Source organism: Lissotriton helveticus, chromosome 6, assembly GCF_964261635.1.
Source record: "Lissotriton helveticus chromosome 6, aLisHel1.1, whole genome shotgun sequence".
Taxonomy (NCBI): domain Eukaryota; kingdom Metazoa; phylum Chordata; class Amphibia; order Caudata; family Salamandridae; genus Lissotriton; species Lissotriton helveticus.
The window spans coordinates 1,099,494,209-1,099,514,076 of record NC_136067.1 but is presented as its reverse complement, the minus strand read 5'-3'; the positions used below and the strand labels follow the sequence as shown (position 1 = coordinate 1,099,514,076).

The 19,868-nt window shown below is 43.7% G+C and overlaps 1 protein-coding gene across 1 annotated transcript in view; it reads right to left on the bottom strand.

Moving 5' to 3' along the window:
- The window catches only part of LTBP1 (latent transforming growth factor beta binding protein 1), a 1,223,697-nt gene that overhangs the window by 370,059 nt on the left and 833,770 nt on the right, over positions 1-19,868 (bottom strand). The window contains exons 12-13 of the mRNA XM_078648754.1: positions 4,061-4,294; positions 624-646 (exon numbers count right to left, since the gene is read on the bottom strand). Of these exons, the coding sequence (XP_078504880.1) occupies positions 624-646; positions 4,061-4,294 (257 nt within the window). The remainder of the gene's footprint in view (positions 1-623; positions 647-4,060; positions 4,295-19,868) is intronic.

Here is a 19,868-nt window from a genome sequence, read left to right as displayed (position 1 = left end):
GTTCAGAAGGTGCAGTGGAACCAGGCCCAGGGGTGTGAGGGGTCCACTTCAGCGCTATTACAGCCGTTTTTCCCACCCACACAAAGGAGAAAGCCATCTCTTCCTTGCTTGCATTAGGACCCCTGGAAACCTTTCTTCCCCCATTGCCGAGCTGCAGTTTCACACCTTCAGCCATGTGAGCTTTTGAATTTGCTTTGGTTGAGAGCTTTGCAAAAGCGGAATTTAGGATTTTCCAGGCACTTGATCGGATTTCACTCTGGCTCAGACTGCCTCTGTCTCCCACTAGGAAAGCCACAGGCGGCTGAGCTCTCCACCAGATGGCTGTACAGTAGCTGTGCACAGCCCGTCGTGTACAGTGGGCTTGAAACTGTTGCATACTTGCTGTCAAGAAAAGGGGTTTAAACTATCAATAGTACAGCAGGTGCAGTGACACGGGGCCCAGGGTTATAGCAGTCTCCATACTCCTGAATTATGACTGTCTTTTACTACCAAACTGCTCATATGGGACTCATTTATCTCGCTTGTGCTCTGGTGCACGGCATCCCAGCCATGCCACTGGCTGAGACCAAGGGTAGAAACTTTTTGCATCAGAATTTAAGGTTCACGCAGAATTGATCCTTTACCTGATCAGGAGCTGTCGTGGTCACTGCGAACAAGAACAAAGAAAAGAGGAAGGTTAGCTAGTTTCGAACTTATTTTGCAGAGATAGGCTTACAATCCAAAGCAGTTACACAGCAAGTATTTGTGGGAGATGTTTGTTTAAAGCCTGGGGAAAGCCATTCACCCACCAACATGGGTGAGAACAAGTTTCACTGTAGTCAATTAATTTTAATGAGATGAACAATTAAATATTCAGAATAGCAGGTACCTGGTTCATGAACATTGTGACCCACTGCGCACGAGACTGTGGCCAAATATATCAAGGTTTTGTGTAAGGGGACACAAAGGCAACGCAAAACCTAAATGAGATGCCACTTTACGTGGTCCTGCATGGCTTGATAAATATAGTGCAACTCTGCGACAGGAAGGCATGCTATGGGTGGAGCATGGGTGTTCCCACGCATTCACCCATGTGTTCTAATACATTTCCAGATTTACCAACGCTGGTAGACCTGGGAATGCATCAGAATTGTACGCCTCCCCACCAGAGGCACAACAAACAGAAATATCTTTATTTCTCCTTGTTGTTTCCTCTTTCTAAGTGTGCCGCGGACAATGCCTCTGGGGTTGTTTTTGTGCAAGAAGGTGCCCTCTCCTGCACAAAAACAATTCTGCCTCTCACGCAGGCACCCTCGCACCATGGTGCAAGGGTGCCTGCATTGGCGCTAGGCAGCAGTTTTGGGCCAGCACAGACAGAGCGCAGGTATGCACCATATAATGCTAAATACGGCACATTCCTGCCCTCTCCCTTTTACGCAGCGAAGCTTGCTGCGTTGCGTTGCGTGGAATATTAATAAATATATTCATTGCTCTTTATCACAATCAATACCAGTAAAGCCCTAAACTAAATACACATGACTTTGCTAACTTCATGAAAGTGACCGTAAAGAAGCTCATGATTAAAGAGAACTACCTAAGGGAAAAAGAAAGATAAATAATAAGTTTCCAAAAGTAAATAACGTTCCAGTTTCTTCTTCTAAGAGATTATACATTAGAAAGTGACAGTGACAAACTCAAAATAGTCAAAATACCACGTCATCAAATGTAACCACAAAGACTATATGTCACAATGTTGCAGTTGAAATATCAACGGGTACGTATGTCGGCAAACCATTTGGTTTGATCATGAAGCCCTCACCCACCAACCTGGTTGGTGGCATGCTTCATCATCGGGCCCACCGCAGTGACACCGAATGTGTCCCGGGTGTGCTTCGACTCCAGATTACTGAGGAGCTGGTATACTTGCTGAGTGTGCTGTGTTAGTGGTGTGGTCCACACAGGACGAAGGAGGTCATAACTCACTCCAACGCGTCCGCTTGACTTTTTAGCTGCTAACAGGGGCTCAGATATTAAACTTATCCATACACCCTCGGGAACTGAGACCCACTGTATAGCTTTTAAATCACTTTCACACCCACTAACACAGCACACTCAGCAAGTATACCAGCTCCTCAGTAATCTGGAGTCGAAGCACACCCGGGACACATTCGGTGTCACTGCGGTGGGCCCGATGATGAAGCATGCCACCAACCAGGTTGGTGGATGAGGGCTTCATGATCAAACCAAATGGTTTGCCGACATACGTACCCGTTGAGTGTCTTCACACAACTAAGCTAGTCCTTTCTTGATAAATCTACATATAAACTAGGGGATCCGGACTAGTTTATCTAGTCCTCTCTCTCTATTTTGATTTGCTGGCAGTTGAAATATCAACATTGCAGCTAGCAGATGCATTGCCAGAATATTGCACAGGTAAGTATGAATTTACGATTTCTAACTCTACCTTGACGATATTTTGGCGGCTGATATCATAGTCATGCTGTATCGCTGGACGACATTTTGACCACAATTCTGTGGTACCGCTCTATGCGACACATGACTGCATCAATCAACATGAGAAAACACTGACATGGGTCCTCATTGGGAGTAGACTGGATCATTCTGATTCTAGCTCAAATAACCTGTTTGCACAGGGGTCAGAATTATATGTGATACTGGGTGCCATAAAGCTTACATCCCCAGTTAAATTTCATCAGGTCCAACATGACAGAATTTAACAAGGGACCCCCCACCCATTAATTACAGTGGAAAACCTTGTAATAAGGACTATTTATTGCGCCTAGTAAATACCCGGCCCCAGCCTATTATTTTTTATCAAGTGCAATAAATATCACAGTGAACATGACGCCACACATAATGATGAGCATTGATACAAATGGGCAATGAGAGTGATCTTGCAGTAGGAAACAGAAGTCCACCATCCATGGTGAAACTGACATCACAAAAGAGGTGCCCAGTCCATGTAGAAGAGCTGACGTAGGATCATCCAACAGCAGGTACACTCTTGTGGCTAGCTGCTGTCTGGAGGAGGCTAACCCTAGATAGAGTTTATGGTTATGAGGACGCGTAACTATCACCAACACTCTGTGGTCTGTTTAATCATTAAGTTCACTCCTTTATTTCTGTGGTTCAGGGTTCACATCATCTTGAGGTAAGAATTTTGTGTATTTTCCACAGCAGCTCGGTCAGGATTTTGGGTGCAAAGGTCTTTTATTGTATAAAAGGGGTGAGGAACAGAAGGTTAAAAATGTAAAACATAATGGAGCTATTAGGACCCATCAATGTGAGTTTCTCCTTCAAACAGCAACTGGCCAGAAAGATGTCCCAGATGACAGGAGACTCCTCATTCCTCGAAAGGGACAGGGTTCATTTTTGGTTTTTCATTCATGAGGGCCATTGTGTTTTCCCAGACCTGAGTATCCACATTACGAACAATGAGAAACCTATAACAAACATTAGTAAAAGTATGCAAGAAGCTCCATTCAATATTTCCCATTGGTTGACAGTGGCGGAGATGTCGAGACTTTGCATGGCGACATACTATGTCTCATTTTTCTCTCTTCGCCCTAGCACTATTCCCTATCTTTCCAGCTCCTCTTCCGCCAGCAGCTAGAGACTGTTCCAATAGTTTCTTTCAATAGCCCTTCAATCCTAAGTTTTTAAGTATATGGCGGTCTGCATATTGCGGCTTTTGGAGCCTTGATGTAACACTTCAGCTCCTTGTATTTTGTCCATTTGCTGTTTGTCTGGTACATGTTTTTTAACCTTTGCAATACTTAAAGGTTGAGTTGTTTGGCTGAGTTCACCTCTTGGTGTGCCTTTGTCTAGAATCTTTTACTGCCTCTAGTTCTTATTCGTTTAATAAATATCGGGATGAAGCCAAATCGCAATGAATCCAAAAGCCCCCAGCCTCAACAGCTCTGCTTTACTGCCCTTGATATGTTTTTTAAATATATCCTTAAAGGCGCTTATGACATTGTATCTCACAAATCAATAATGATAACCCCAAAAATGCTCGATTACATTACTTTTTCATGCTGCCTCGCTCTCTGGTCCTTACCTTCTTGCACTGGCACCTCTGACTCATTCTGTGGGAAGCTCAGGGCCTCGACTGGCTCCTGCTTTGCTGGGAGGGGTGCTTGCGTAACTCTGGGTGCTGGTCGAATGGTGTTGGTCCTTACATTGGTTGAAGGTGGCGGAACTCTGATGGCAGGCTGAAGAAAGTTCACCTTGGTTCGACTGGACCCAGAAATGGTGTAACCCATCCCACCGGGGCAAATATCCTTAAAAGCAGCTACAATTAACATTCACAAAAATAAGACAGGGTTTGATTCTTTAAATAATCACACCAGGTAAGTTACAGTCAACAACTACAGGAAATGATATGATATTCAAATAATTAGACATTTGTTTACTGCAACCACAACATTCCATTTGCTATTGATTTAGACCAAAGGAAAGTAGGTAGAAAGCCCCCTCATTGGTAATAAATTCCTCATTTCTTTCTATAAAGATTTTGCTAGCACTATACCACTGATTGAAGCTGGAGTGCTCACATTTTAGGTTTGGCTTAACATTGCAGCTGTGTGCAACATCTATTGTTACCAATTCTTTAAAATATACTTATAGAGGCCTTCGGATCCATCTAGACGAGTATTTCTCCATAACCTTATGCTATTGGACGTTTGGTGTACCATTCCACATCCTAATAAATGCTTTCTTGGCAACCAATGAGAAAATCTTCTACAATTCAACATACACCAGATGGTGAAACATTAAATTATGCATCTCATAGAAGCACTTAATACAGAAGGCAATCAGTTTTGTATTGTTTTTTTCAATGCAAAAGGTAGTCAAGACTCAAAATGCAAGCCATAACTATTGCATTTGCCAATGCTTGTTCACATTTGGTAGTGGTTACTCTGTAGTTAGAAAGCTTATCATAGGAGGTAGACTAGACTACAAATCTCTTATCACCTCTTTAGTATGAATGGTAATACATTTTTACAGAGTTTTGTTAAAATATCAAGACACAGGTATATTCATAGCTTTCATCCGATTTTGGCCCGCCAGAGAAATATGACCAATACCAATAAATTTGATGTTCTGTCTGCAAGGTGGTCTCATAGCTGCACAGTAGTGTCTTTATTGCTGATACACGATATACCAACTTGCTTGTCTAGAGCACTTTAAATGTCTCCAGGCTTAAGGCTCACTCCTTTAAAACTCTGTATGATCTATACTATACCATATACGTTTCATAAATGGGGTTTAAGGGAAACATCAAACTGTTTTCATTGTGATTACAAACACATGGATCCAGAAGGAAACCTAGATCCTCTATCCTGTGGGTAGGAGTTTGTATCTCTCTGTGGGCTGGAGCAGGCGGTAATATTGAATCATCCTAAGCACTGTTATTGAGAAAAATGTGGCAGTCAGTTAGGCTGGGATTGTTGGATCTTATACCTGGTTGTAACCTAGATGTAGGACGGAATCAAGATATCTAGTGCTTTGATTGATTGTTTAATGATTTTTATTGCTTGACAAATGAACTGTTGATTGATTTCACCTCTGCATGTTCTATGGTTTGATGGTGTAAAATAAGTCCCTTATCTGTTCAGGTGTTCTTTCGGACATTGTTTCTACACTGTCATTGTTCTTTCTTAGTGATTCATATCTGCCCAATAATAATAGGGAAAAAAACAGAAGCTTTTCTCTGGAATAGTAAAAAACAATTGTCAGGAAAGCAACCATAGGTCAAACGGCATGTGATGACGGTTTAGGTTTTCACCACATATACATATGCACAGTCCAAATTCACCCACCACTAGAATGATATGCCTCAAACATTAGGAGGTCATGGGTCGTTTATAACAAAAATACTCAGGTGCCCCTCTTCTCCAAATACTTTGGTTACCCAGAAAATTCGAGGAGCGACTAGGTCACCCCTCTTTTCACCAACCACACTCCTTGAAAATTGGTACCACATTCTTCAGAAAAAAAGCTCTCTTGTCTTCTAACTTCCATTGCTTACAATGATGGCTTCTAACCCAAGATGGTAAATAAAAGTTTAAATTATGGCTACAACATTTTTAAAAAGAGAATGTTATCCCAAGGTCTTCCCTCATGTGACCATGATGAGATTCTCATGAAAACTTAACATTGATTTGTGGATATTTACGTACCAATCATTGAGGTGTTTTAGGAGCACCCGGGATGGGAACTACATTATATGAATCTGTAGGACAGTGCTGACAATTATGATTTTAAACTGTATCAGTCTTTCTTAAACATGATGGGATGGGATTTCAAGACCTTTGCACTTTCTCATGAAATGTACGAGTCTTATATTGTATTTCACCCTTTTAAATTAGCTCTGTCCAGAGGGCTTTGGGATCACTCGCCTTGATCTTCAGAAGGCCACACTCTGCCGTTCTGACCTCTGATTAATGTCCTTAGACCTGAACTATGGTGGATACTGTTTATTCATTTTCTGCATTTATTCTGAGCTTCATGCCAATTTATTGACTCAATGGCTAACTGATTGATTTTGCTGGTTGTTGCCCTCTGTAATGATCTAAGCTTAATAAGCCTTCACAATTTTGACTAAATTATATTTGATATTAAACTGTACGAATGACCAGATCCCGCGAGGAGAACCAAATGCTAAAGGGATTAACGGCGCTTCCGGTTCATCAATAGCGCACTTTAGTTTCGAAGCAGGAAAAGGAGCTATGTCAGTGGAAAGAGAGCTAACACCTGAAATGTCCTGCCCTTTCTCAATTCCACAGCATGCTGTGAGGAACGCCTTTCACACAGTAGCGGCTCCTCGAGGGAGTGCTGTGGGGCTGTGGGGCGGGCGGGGGAGGGGTAGGGTAGGGGGTAGTAAACTCCGGCATACGGCCGAACGGAGGTAAGTAAATAAATAAATAAATAAAATTAATTGCATTGCGCACCCTGCAAGAGCAAATGGCGATGCAGCGCTCGCAATGTAATTTGTTTTATTTCTTTCTTTCTTTACTTACCTCCGTTCGGCCGTATACCGGAGTTTACTACCCTCCATCCTGCCCCTCCCCTCCTCCCCACCGCCCCGTAGCACTCCCTCGAGGAACCGCTACTGCATTCACAAACACCGCTCCCATGAACAGTGTTTATAAAAATGTGATGCAGTGGTTCTGCTAAAGGTGCACTAATTACAAAAATACCCCTTGGCTAGTGCGCGTACCAACAGTTTTACAGAGCAGAAGGACTTTAATTATGTTGTAGTAAAATATTATGCCTTGCTCGGTTCACAAGATGACTGCCAGCACAAATGGGTTATTTTGCTTTTCTCAAACACATCGAAAAAGATAACTTGTTTGGAAATAGTTCAGGCATTGGGACATCCTGGTTCAGGCAGATGAGATGTATTCCTTTGGTATACACTTTGTGATTGTGTGCTGCTTCATTTCTAAAAACCATAAGTGTACAGGCCCAAAGTTTTTCTTAGAGGCCAACTGCTGGTACTAAGAAATGCCAAAGCTGCATGACACTGAGGCTGCCCAGTCTTCACTTGATGTCTATTTCTTCTACCACCCTGCACTACTCTCTCTTTATGACACCTTTAAGAGTTGTTTTTCACCCAGTAGCTGTTTTACTAGCACTCTTTTTCCTTCTCTTTATTTTCTGCATTTTCTCTCCTGCTCTGGGTCAAAGTCTGATCATAAAAAATACGTCCCGGTCCCCAAAGATGAGTATCGGTGCCCACCCCCTGCAATCACACGCACAAGCACTGGTGGTTGGTCAGAAGGTCTGATGACGCCAGTCACTATCTCCATACCTTTGAAAACAGATACAGACTAGGCCCGAGGTGGTTGCTCAGTGGACTGTTTCACTCATTGATGACACGTGCTTGATTTTGCAGTTACAGGTTTGGATTCCTGGTCGACCCAATCGGATGCCATCCTCCTCAAGACAGTAAATGGGCAGCATTACATTGGGTTCAAATAAAGTAAGATACCAGAGTAAAAAATCTCCTTTTGTTGTGAAAGTGTGCTTTACAAATAGTCTGGCATGTTATGTTACTGTGCACCACCTTGAGCGTTGGTAATCAATCCCAGGTAGTGCTAAATATTTTTATACCATGAACAAAAGAAGCAAGGCCGCATTTTGCTTCATTCCCCCAAAAATTCGTACTTTTCAGGAATGAGAAACTAAGGGGCATATTACCAAGGCAGGCGAAATTAAATTTTTGCTGCTTTTGTGGCCGCTTTCGGCCGCAAAGCGGCGATAATTTTATTGCCCTATTAGCAAGCTGTCGCTAACATCAAATAGCGACAGCTTTTAGGTGATAGCGACCGGTTTGGGGCCCGCTTTGCAAGTCAGCAATATTTATCGCTAATGACATGCAAAGTGGACGTACCCAACCTGTTAGCGACTGAAAGCAGTCACTAACATCGCTATCGCCTATTATCAATGCAGGCGTAGCAATTAAAAAATGTGTGCTAAGCACGAATCTCGCTGAAAACTAACGCCTGCTCAGACCACTTCTTAACCTGTATATCCAATGGGAGTTGGATATTCAGGTTAAGACCCTATTGGCGTTAATGCCTGAATATCGCTAGATTCTCAACGATATTCACGTATTTCGCCACTATCGCCAGATATGTTATCGCATTGGAGATAAACGTTGCTAATAGCACGTTATCTCTGCGATAAAATCCGGCGATGCACGGTGATAAAAAAAATTTCGCTAAGCTTATTTAGCGATAAATATCGCTAGTTGTTGATAATATGCCCCACAATTCTTAAATGTCAACCAATGAGCCATCGCAAAAACGGTCCATTGGAGGTAACCAAGATGTAACGAAGATTTTGATTGGAGTTCCACGGGCCTGGGTATGCTGATAGCCTTGATATGCTCTGTCAGCCTAGCACTCATTCCCCAGACTGCAAAAGTCCTCTGTAAACTCTCCTCTGACATATTTACTTCATCAAGGAAGCTTGAGCTCTGCTGTCCACATGTGCAGGGAAACAAAGAATGTTCTCTTTTGCCTAAATAAAAATAATAACCTCCAGTTGAAAGTAATATAATTATCCGTTGCATAGTTCACCAATTGCACACATTAAAGAGGCCACTGGCTGAACGATGTCACAGTAAGCCTAAAAGTTCACCTAGATATCATCTAATCAAGGAACATTCTGGAATGCCTCTTGTTGGCTATAATTAGAGATAATGGACTAGGGAAAAGAGCTAAGTGGAACTTAAAATCTTTTTTTCAGCCTTTTGAAAGCCCCAAATTAAAATAAAATTGGGTAAAATGACCACTAACTATAACCTTGATGTTTTGCTAGTCAGATGTCTACTAAGGCACGATAAAGAAAAAATCCCAAACAAAAAACACAAAGTGCATGTCCACCCGATTCATGTACGGGGAAGGTCATTTAATAGTGAAACAAATTAAGCTTTGGTGTTAGTGCTACTGCATTGGAGTGATTGGAAGCTCTCCGAAATATCTGAAATTTCAATGTCTCTCTCAACTCGTTATTCCGAATCCTGAGCAAACAAGAGTTTGCACAAGGAACAGAATGTATCCCTTAACCGCATGCGCGCTAGCGGTTTTCCCGCTGCGCGCAGCGTTTTTTCAAAAGCCGCGTTACATGACGAGCTCAGCTCGTCATCAGCGTACGAGCGTCGTAACTCATGACGAGCTGAGCTCGTCATGAGCGCGGACGGGGTTAACTTGTAATGACGGACCTAGACCTCATTACGAGCAACCCAGATAACTGCAAGTTATTCTGCTACTGTTGTTACAGCACGCACCGCAATTATGAGTTTTGTGATGCATATGGGCAGGTAGAACCTACCAATTAAGGAAAAAATGCTCTGTGTTCTCGGAACATGCAGATTTTGTTGCAGTATGTTATTCCCCAGAAACATGTAAATGGGGGTGGTATTTACCCTGTGTAACCTGACTGGTGCAGTGTAAAACCTGCAGACCGACCTGCCAAAATAACAAGTGAGAAAAATAATGAAGGCACTATTTTTAATAGTTATTAAAAATCCAATTCAGTGGTGATGTCAGATTTCTGATATATATATCTTAAGGAAAAGTAACTTGTAAAAGGTCACCTTTTCTCTGCCCGATGTTCCTGGAGGCTAAGTTGCAGTAGCTGTTGAACTTCTCGATTAGGTGTGAACAAGGTGTGAAATACCTTCTAGGAGCAAACATGCGGATAACAATGCGCAGAGATGACTCCTCTGAGCTAAACAGAATACGCAGTGACTTTCAGCATCATTTTTGGAGCTACAGTGTTAAATCCTGTTTGACAGGTCTGTTGAACCACATGTCACCCTTTGGCACTCTTGAAATGGAGAGAACAGGATGTCAAGACAATTCATAGGGTTCCTCTGAGTGTTTCCAGGGCTTTTGACGGGAAACATCCTTTACGACGCAACTTTTACCACGCAGTGCCTTTACAACGCAGGTTTTTCAATGCAAGTCATTACAACGAATTGCGCTGGGGGGCGCTCTAGGATAGGTAATAGTTTAATTTACTATCCAACACCTTCCCTACTATCCACGGGGACTGGAGTTGGAATAGTAAATTAAACTATTCACTATCCGGCACCCCCCAATGCAAGTCGTTGTAATGACTTGCGTTGAAAAACCTGCGTTGTAAAGGCATGCATAGTAAAAGCATGCGTTGTAACAACGTACATCCCTTTTGACCGACCAGACTTCTGACGTCTGTCTCTGGGCTTGTTGTGGATACAGTACCTGCTACAAACTGAGGCCAAGATTTACTATGATTTTGCATTGTGGATGTTTCTAGTGGCGCAGCACCAATGCAAAATCATTTTTGGCATTTACTAAGCCATTCAAAGCCACTTTGAGTGACTTTGCGTGGATTAGTAAATACAACGTAGTGCCACCTTGTGTCACTTTGCATCAAGTAGTCGTTGCATGGGTAGAGTATAGGCATTTTCATGCACCCACCAGTGTATTTTGGCAAGAACCCAGATTTGCAAACACTCGTAAACCTGGGTTCATGCCAAAATGGTGCACCTACAGACAGAGGCGTAACATGGATAAATACCTTTATTTCTCCTTGTTACTTCCTCTTTCTATGTGTGCTGCATTTTGAAGCACACTAGAAAGAGGAATATTCCTCTAAGGATTGTTTTTGTGCAAGAAGGTGTACCTTCTAGCCCAAAAACTACCCTTTCCATAAATTAGGTACCCTTGAACTATGGTGCAAAGGTAACTACATTAGCGCAAGGCAGCACTCAGTGCATTAGCACAAGGAGAGAGGTGAAATGCTCCATATATTTAAAAATATGGAGCATTTCTGTTCTCCTTCTTTCACAAAAGGCAATTACAGCACGTTTTCTTGCTGCACCATGTTGCATGAAATAATCGTAGATGATCCAATGGATTTTAGTGTGAGATGTGGGAAGGCACTGGTAATATCCCTGTAGCACTTCCAAACATACACCCAGTCCTTGTAAAAACTTTTACCATCTTGCAAATGCCCTGACAGATGGCCTTTAGGGCCTGATTGCAGAAAGGCACAATTGAACTACTGAAAAAGTGGGGATGGTTGGCACTGGGAACTTTTACCCCATTGGTTAGAGAGTACCTAGGAGCCACCCCACCCACTAGTTCATGGCAGACATAAGTGTTGCAACTCCAGGCACCCTCTGCAGAACACTTTCAGGACCTGCTGCAGATCAGAAGAAGACTAGATCTGCTGTATATGACCTGAGAAGCCCTAAAGGAATGCACCTGCTCTCTCATGTACCTAGGAAAATGAAGTGGGCTTCAAGGGTCAGTTGGCTGACCTCCTGTGTGGCTACAGGGAGATAACAAGCTTCAAGAGGCCTGTTTGGAGAAGTACCAATCTCATCAGTTGCAACTGGACCTGGACTGGGCCTGGCTGGTGGCCTCTATCTGACACCCTGTGACTAAGTGTGTCCCCTGAGGTCCAGGGTGGCTTTAGAAGTGTACTCCTGTAGACAATTGTAAATTAAAAAGGCTATGGGCCTGATGTATATCTTGAAGGAGAGGGAACTCCATCGCAAAAGCGGCTGAGTTGCCTCCCTGTCAAGACTATGTTCTGTCCCACTGATTTGGTTTAGGCAGATCATAGTTTGACAGTGGTTGAGACTACTCTATCTCTGCCATGGTCAAACTCCTCCGATGGCCCTATAGAGTTAGGGCCACTGAAGGTTTGGCTATTTCTCCGCCCACCTAATTTAGATGGGAAGACATATAGCCATTTTTCAATGCCCGTCACTGCCAAGAAAAACCTGGTGATCAGAGGCACTGAAAAGTGCCAGATGCCCCCCTTCCCATGGGCGGAAACTTCCATGGCGAGGGGTGACATTTTTTTCAAAAATAAAATTCCGCTTTGGGATTTTCTTTTAAGAAAATAAAAAAAAGTAACTTTGACATACACCTCCATCACGTTTGACACAAGCCATTGGTTCCAGTCAATGCTTGAAATGTCCACTGAACCAGCAGACATTTCATAATTTTGCAGGCTGGAGGGATAATTAACTCAGTCGCCCTGGCAGAGGTCTGGCAATGATAAATCAGGCCCTTAGTCAGAAGGTAAAATCTTTAACTGGGATGAAATTGGTTGGTGTGTTTGACCCATGCTCCATCACGCAAAGCCTGAAATTCCATCTGCGCCCCGGTCTACCTATAACAAAAGACTGTTATTGGCATGTGGCGCTTTTGCGCTATTGAAACTTAGAACTTTAAAAATGTACATCTCCGGTTCGGTTCCCCTTAATGGATTTTTGTTGTTTTGTTGCTATTTTGTTTATACATGTTACTCTATTTCTCTAATTTGGTATGGGATTTTTATTGTTTGGTGTTTTGACTTTCTTAATGATTTAGTATTACATACGTAATTTGCACATTGCCCTAAATTGCCCTCTGTGCTATTGCTATCGGGGGTTTGAGCTCAAGTTAACTTGGTGACTTTGAGGATTCATCCTGACAAACTTTGTGATTATTCTTTGGAGTGGACAGTCGCCCACTCCGAATAATATCCCAATTTTTCACCCTACTGTAACAGTCTACTTCACAGTTTCCCAAAGTATTTCTTCGCTTACCTCAATAATATTTTTCAACTTTACAACTTATGTGCAGTTCAGTCTTCCCCCAGTACACATTGTACCACCATCTTTGAGAAGAAAGGTGGTTCACATTCTTTCAGCAGACAAGTTAAATTTAATCTCTTCATCCTGCTCTTTTGGTTCCTTCATGGACCATATGCTCCCTACAAAAACTCCTGTGATACTCTCTATCCTAAACTCTCAGCTATTATTCTCTTATGATCGTGAGAAAAGGAGCCTTGATATCTACGCAAGCTCAAAAAAACATAAATGCAAAAAAAGAAAATAACACAAGAGAAAAAACTTCCATCTATCTGGCAAGAGTATGCATCCTCAATAGATCAGGCTTAAATCATGTCTCCTTCAATTTACATTGGGATTAAGGTGTACCTCGTAAAGGAGCCCCTCATGAAACATTTATATGGAACTTTCTTGCTTCCAGGTTCTGTTAAGCAGTACGCAGCTACATCCCCACCCCCTGTTTTGTGCATGATTTGGGATTTTTCTTGCTCTTATTTATACAGTGGTCAATTACTTTGTAGCTAGGCTAATGTACTATTAATGTCAAACAGATACAGACATGCTAACCATGCTGGATTATTCCTCAGCAGTTTAGGAGTGGTGGGCTGCCTATTACACGCAACCCTGAGCATTGTATCATTTTATCCTACGACCAAACCCTGTTTTTAGACTTTGAATTATGTTGATTTCAATCGAAATATTCTTCAACACGAATCAGTGATATAGATAGGGCAAATGTTCGACTTTTGTAGTAATACTTTACATACTTATAAATGCCTTTGTGATTGTTTTAATGCATGCCAAAAGAGTGATCATAAAAACGAAACTCCCTCAAAACCGAAATATTAATTTAGGGATAACTTAAAGATTATTGGACTGTTTCATAAAAGCACAACACCTGATGGAATTATGCACGTGTTGTGTTTCCAGAACAGCATTTTCTAATTGTTTTTTTTTTATTCTGCGTCAATCACTCTGTGCTTCTTACCACTCTCAAGCAAATTATTTGGTGGCACAAACTTTAACAAATTAGGTGAATTGTCTGCATCACTAGCAGACACACTTCTTCGAACAACTACAGAGGTTCACTCTACTGATATTGTCATGTTATTTGTGCATACAACACACCAGCTACCTTCTCAGTATGTGGCCAAGTCGACAACAGAAGGCTGCCCTTATTGATTTAAATTTACTGAGTCTTGGTCTTATAATGTTATGTTATGTTACTGTGGATTTATAGAGCGCATTATCACCCAGAGGTCTCTAAGCGCTATCAGCGGACATCAGACTGGTTGAAACAAAGTGAACTGTTCAAAGCGGCCCGAAGCCTCTAAAAACAAAACAGTTTTCAGACTCTTCCTAAAGCGGAGGAGGTTCGTTTCCTTACGAAGTTCAGTGGGAAGACGGTTCCATGCCTGAGGCGCAACGGTCGAGAAGGCTCGCCCGCCCAAGGACGAGCGATTGTACCGAGGGCAGGCCAGGTAAGCAGGGTCAGCCGACCGGAGGACTCTAGTCGGGCAGTAATTAGTCAAACGGCCCTTTATGTAGCTCGGAGCTGAGCCATGTACAGCCTTGTGCACAATACAGAGGCTTTTGAATTTGGATCTCTGTAGAATCGGGGGCCAGTGTAGGTTCTGCAATAAGGGCGTGACCTGTGTATGTCTGGGGTTTTTAAAGATTAATCTCGCCGCTGCATTCATTACCACCTGAAGCCTGGCCAAAAGATTTTTTGGCAGACCCAAATATAGGGCATTCCCATAATCAAGCCGTGATAAGATCAGGGCGGAAACTGCCAGTCTAAGGGTGCTGAAAAACAAAAGTGGAGCAAGTTTCCGGAGCTGACGCATTAGGCCCACAGTGGTTCCAACCACCGCCGATACTTGCTGTGACATGGAAAGCAAGGCATCAATCTTAATACCAAGGCTTTTTACGGCAGTGGCCGATTGGGGGAAAGGTACTAGTTCTGTGGGCCAGAACAGATCGTTCCATGGGTTGGAAGTTGTAGGGACCACTAAAACCTCAGTTTTTCCAGGGTTTATTTTTAGCAAATTTGCCGACATCCAATTAATGGTAAACTTGAGAATGTCTTGCATTCTCAAGTGAGCCCCAGGTGAATGGTCGATCTGAATCAGGATGTGGTTATCGTCGGCATAATTATAAACCCTGCAATCCAACTGATTTAACGCCGCAATTAGAGGTTGCAGGTAGGCATTGAAGAGCAGGGGAGATAGAGCTGAACCCTGGGGTACTCCAAAAAACAACGTAGCTGGCTGGGACACCTGATCATCTAATTGTACTCTCTGAGAACGATCCCTGAGAAATTAGGATAACCAAGCCAGAGCCGTGCCCTGGATCCCTAGATAGCTCATCCGCGTTAGTAGTTGGCGATGGTCCACAGTGTCGAACGCCGCGGATAGGTCTAGGAGCACCAGAGCACACGGCACTTTTTGGTCTGCCCTAAGTCTCAGATCGTCCAGTATGGAGAGCATGACTAATTCCGTACTGTGATGGGCTCTGAACCCTGCCTGGTTAGGCTCAAGAAGTTGATTAGACTCCAGGTGGCGAGTAAAAGATTGTAATACATGCTGTTCGATAATTTTTGCCAGAAACGGTAGCTGAGAGATTGGCCTAAAGTGCTTACAATTTTTTGGGTCAGCCCCAAGTTTCTTTAAAAGTGGAATCACCCAAGCTTCCTTAAATCTGGAGGGGACCAGCCCTGTTTCCAAGGAGCGATTCAGGAGAGAGAGGACTTTGTACTCAATGCCAGGCCAAGCCATTTTAAAGATTTTAGGGGGGCAGGGATCAGCTGGACAACCAGATTTCACCCATCCCATCAAGACAGACAAAATTTCTTTAGTAATGACAGGTAGGGTGGTCAGTAAATTCGTTGGCCTAGGGAAAGGAAGTGGAGGCTCCAGTGAACAGTATAAAGTAGGTATGTGCTGAATTTCTGTCATCAGATCATTAATCTTATCTAGAAAAAGGATTGGAATTCATAACACTCCTTTTGACTAAAGGTAGCTTCTTGCGATTTGGCTGTCTTAACTCATTTAGGATCCTAAAGACCTCTTTCTGGGGGTTAGCCACCTGTGAGATGGCAGCCTCATAGAATTCAGCTTTCCGTACTTGAATAGCTGTTTTATAAGCGGCAAACTTCAATACATATACTGAGTGGGCACAAGGGTCCAAAGATTTGCGCCATGCCCTCTCACACTGACGTAATGTTTGTTTGAGTTCCCTGAGTGTCTGGTTGAACCAAGGTGACCCCTTACCCTTGTCAACCCGTCTGATCTTACGTACCAGTGCCACAACCTCCATAGCTTCCCCGAGTTTAGAAAATAGGGCGGAGCACTCAGACTCCAAGCTATCATTCTTGGATGGAGGGTTCTCTGCATGTAACAAAATAGCTGTCAGGTCAGACACGTTGACCTGCTTCCAGTTGCGCATCGTTTTCCACTCAGGCAGAGCATTAATATTTTTGGTCGAGAGAGGATATTGACCAGCAATTAGATAATGGTCCGACCAGGAGCAAGGGGAAATAACTATAGGACCAGACACCGGGCGGGAGGACCAGACCAGATCTAAAATGTGGCCTTTCTCATGTGTGGGCCCATCCACTGTCTTTATTATAAAGGCAGTGGGTTCGATTTGCAGTTTGGCAGACAGGGTAGCTTTTTCTTTTTCATTACCAAACTCCCGCTTTGGAACTGTGTTTTTCAAAACCAATAAAGATTGATGCCCGGCTGCCTGAAAGATGTGAACATGCACCACACTTGCAGTGCCTTCAGAGGAACCCCTGTGACAGAAATGGTCTTTAAATATGGAGGTAATGACCTCCGCCACCCTAGCAGATGGTCAAGCTGTTTGCCAAACTCCAAATCAGTCCCTTTATCTAACAAGCATTGTTTAAACCACTAGGTCTCACCTATGCAAGAGCTATTGGCTTTCCCAATTATGTTTTAGCCATGTTGTACACCAGCGTAGCTGCTGTTCAGCATGGCTAAAAGTTAGTGGAGTAAAGGAGACTGTCATGGAGTGGAGTGTCGTAAAGTGAAGTAGACTAAAGTGTTACGGAGAGGTACAGAGAGTCGTGGAGTGGCGCGGAGAGGCGTAGAGTACAGTTGAAGTAGAGTGGCATAGAGTGGCATAGAGTGGAGTGGTGTAGATTGTTGTGGAGGGAGTAGAATGTCTTAGAGTGAATGGACATAAAGTGTGGTAGAGTTGAGTGGCGTAGAGTGAAGTAGAGTGTCAGAGTGGAGCAATGTGTTGCAGAGTGAAGTGGCATAGAGTGTTATAGAGTGGTGTAGAACACAGTGAAGTGGCGTAGAGGATGTTGCTTAGAGTGGAGTAGAGTGTTGTAGAGTAGAGTGGCACAGAACAGAGTAGATTATCGTAGTGTGGAGTGGCAGAGAGTAGAGTAGTGTAGGAGAGTGGAATGGCACACAGTAGAGTACAGTGTTGTAGAATCGAGTGGCATAGAATGGAGCAGCATAGAGTGGCACAGAGTGGAGTAGTGGAGTGGAATAGGGCATCATAATAGAATGGAATAAAGTGCAATGGAGTGGCATAGAGGGACTTACGTTGAGTGTTGTAGAGGGATGTAGTGTCGCAGAGTTGTATAGAATGGAGAAGAGTGTTGTAAAGTGGAATTGCATGGAGTGGAGTAGAGTGTAATGGAGTACAGCATCCTAGAGTGTAGTGTCGTAGAGAGGAGTAGAGTGGCCTAGAGTGAAGTGACGCAAAGTGTAGTGGTGCAGAGTAGATTGGCGTAGAGTGCATTGATTTTGAGTAGAGGTGACGTAGAGTAGAGTGGTGCAGAGTAGATTGTAGTGGCAAAGAGCTCAATGCCGAAAAGTGGAGTGGTGCGGAGTGGAGTACAGTTGAGTAGAGTTCAGTGGCATAGAGTAGATTGTTTCAGATTAGAGTGTAGTGGCGTAGAGTCGGAGCGTGCAGGGTAGAGTGGAATGGTGCATGGTAGAGTTGAGTGGTGCAGGGTAGAGTACAGAGGTGAAAAGTAGCATAGAGATCAGTGGCAAAGAGTTGAGTGGTGTGGAGTGCAGTGACATGGACTTCCGTGGTGCAGAATAGATTAGAGATGCATAGAGTAGAGTGATGTAAATTGTGTTGACGTAGAGTGCATTTGAGGAGAGTGCAGTAAAGTGGTGTAGAGTTGAGTGGTACAGATTAGAGTGCAGTAGCATAGCGTGCAGTCGCACAGAGTGCAGTGGTATAGAGTGTAGTGGTGCAAAGTAGAGTGGCATTAAGTTCAGTGGCGGAGAGTGTAGACTTTCAGAATAGAGTGTCATAGAGTGCAGCAACATAGAGTGCAGTGGCGTAGATTGCAGTGACATAGAATGCAGTGGCATGGAGTGTATTGGCGCAGTGTACAGTGGTGCAGGGTACAGTGGTGCAGGGTACAGTGGTGTAGTAAACAGTGGTGCAGAGTAGAGAGGAGCAGAGTAGATTGGCGCAGAGTGCAGTGATGTAGAAAGCAATGGTGAAGAGTGGCGTAGCATGCAGTGGTACAGAGTCCAGGATGTAGAGTGTTGCAGAATAAAGTATAGTGGTGCGGACTGTATAGGACTAGAGTGTATTGATTTTGAGTAAAGTGGTGATGTGGAGTACAGTGGTGTAAAGTAGACTGGTGCAGTGTAGAGTTGTGTAGAAAGGAGCAGAGTAGAGTGCACTGGCATAGAGTGGAGTGGCGAAGAGTATAGTAGAGTGGCGTAGAGTGCAGTGGCATGAAGTATAGGGGCATAGAGCAGATTGTTTCAGAGTAGAGTGAAGTGGCAAAGAGTGGATTGGTGCAGGGTAGAGTGCAGTGGCATAGAGTAGCGGTGTAGAGAGCAGTGTCACTGAGTGTATTGTTGCACAGTAGAGTGGCACAGAATGGAGTGGCATCGAGTGGACTCTTGCAGAGTAGAGTGGAGTGGCTCAGACTGTAATGGTGTAGAGTGCAGTGGCAAAGAGTACAGAGGTGCATTGTAGAGTGGGGTAGAGTGCACTGGCATGGCGTAGAATAGTGTAGAGCAGAGTAGAGAGGTTCAATGTCATAGAGTGTAGTGGTGCACAGTAGATTAGAGTGGCGTAGAGTGGATTGGCATATAGTGCAGTGGCACAGAGTGAAGTGACATAGAGTGCATTGGTGGTAGAGTGCACTGGCATATACTGCAGCAGAGTGGCATAGAGTAGAGTGGTGCAGAGTAGAGTCAGGTGACATACAGTGCAGTGGCTCAGAGTACAGTGGCGCAGATGAGAGTGGCGTAGAGTTCAGTGCAGAGAGTGCAGTGTTGCAGAGTAGAGTGTCATAGAGTGAAATAGTGCAGAGTACAGTGGCGTAGAGTGCTTTGGTGTAGAGGGCAGTGGCATAGAGCGCTGCAGATTACATTATAGAGGGTGACGTACAGTGTAGTGGTGCAGAATAAATTGGCATAGGGCTCAGTGGTATAGAGTGCATTCACTTTGAATGAAAGTGGTGAAGAATGCAGGGCCATAGAGTGCAGTGGTGTAGAGTGCAATGTCATTGTGTGTAGAGGTGTAGAGTGCAGTGTCATAGAATAGAGTGGCGTAGAGTGGAGTGGAGTGGCACAGGTGGCTAGCAACTTTCTGTGGGGTGTGGCGCACCATAAAACTCACAGATATGATGCCCGTTGCCCTTCCCACCAACGACGAGCAGGCAAGGAAGGTGGTTTACTTCCTGCTTCCAAATCCATGGAATGGTAGGAACAGGCTAACCCTG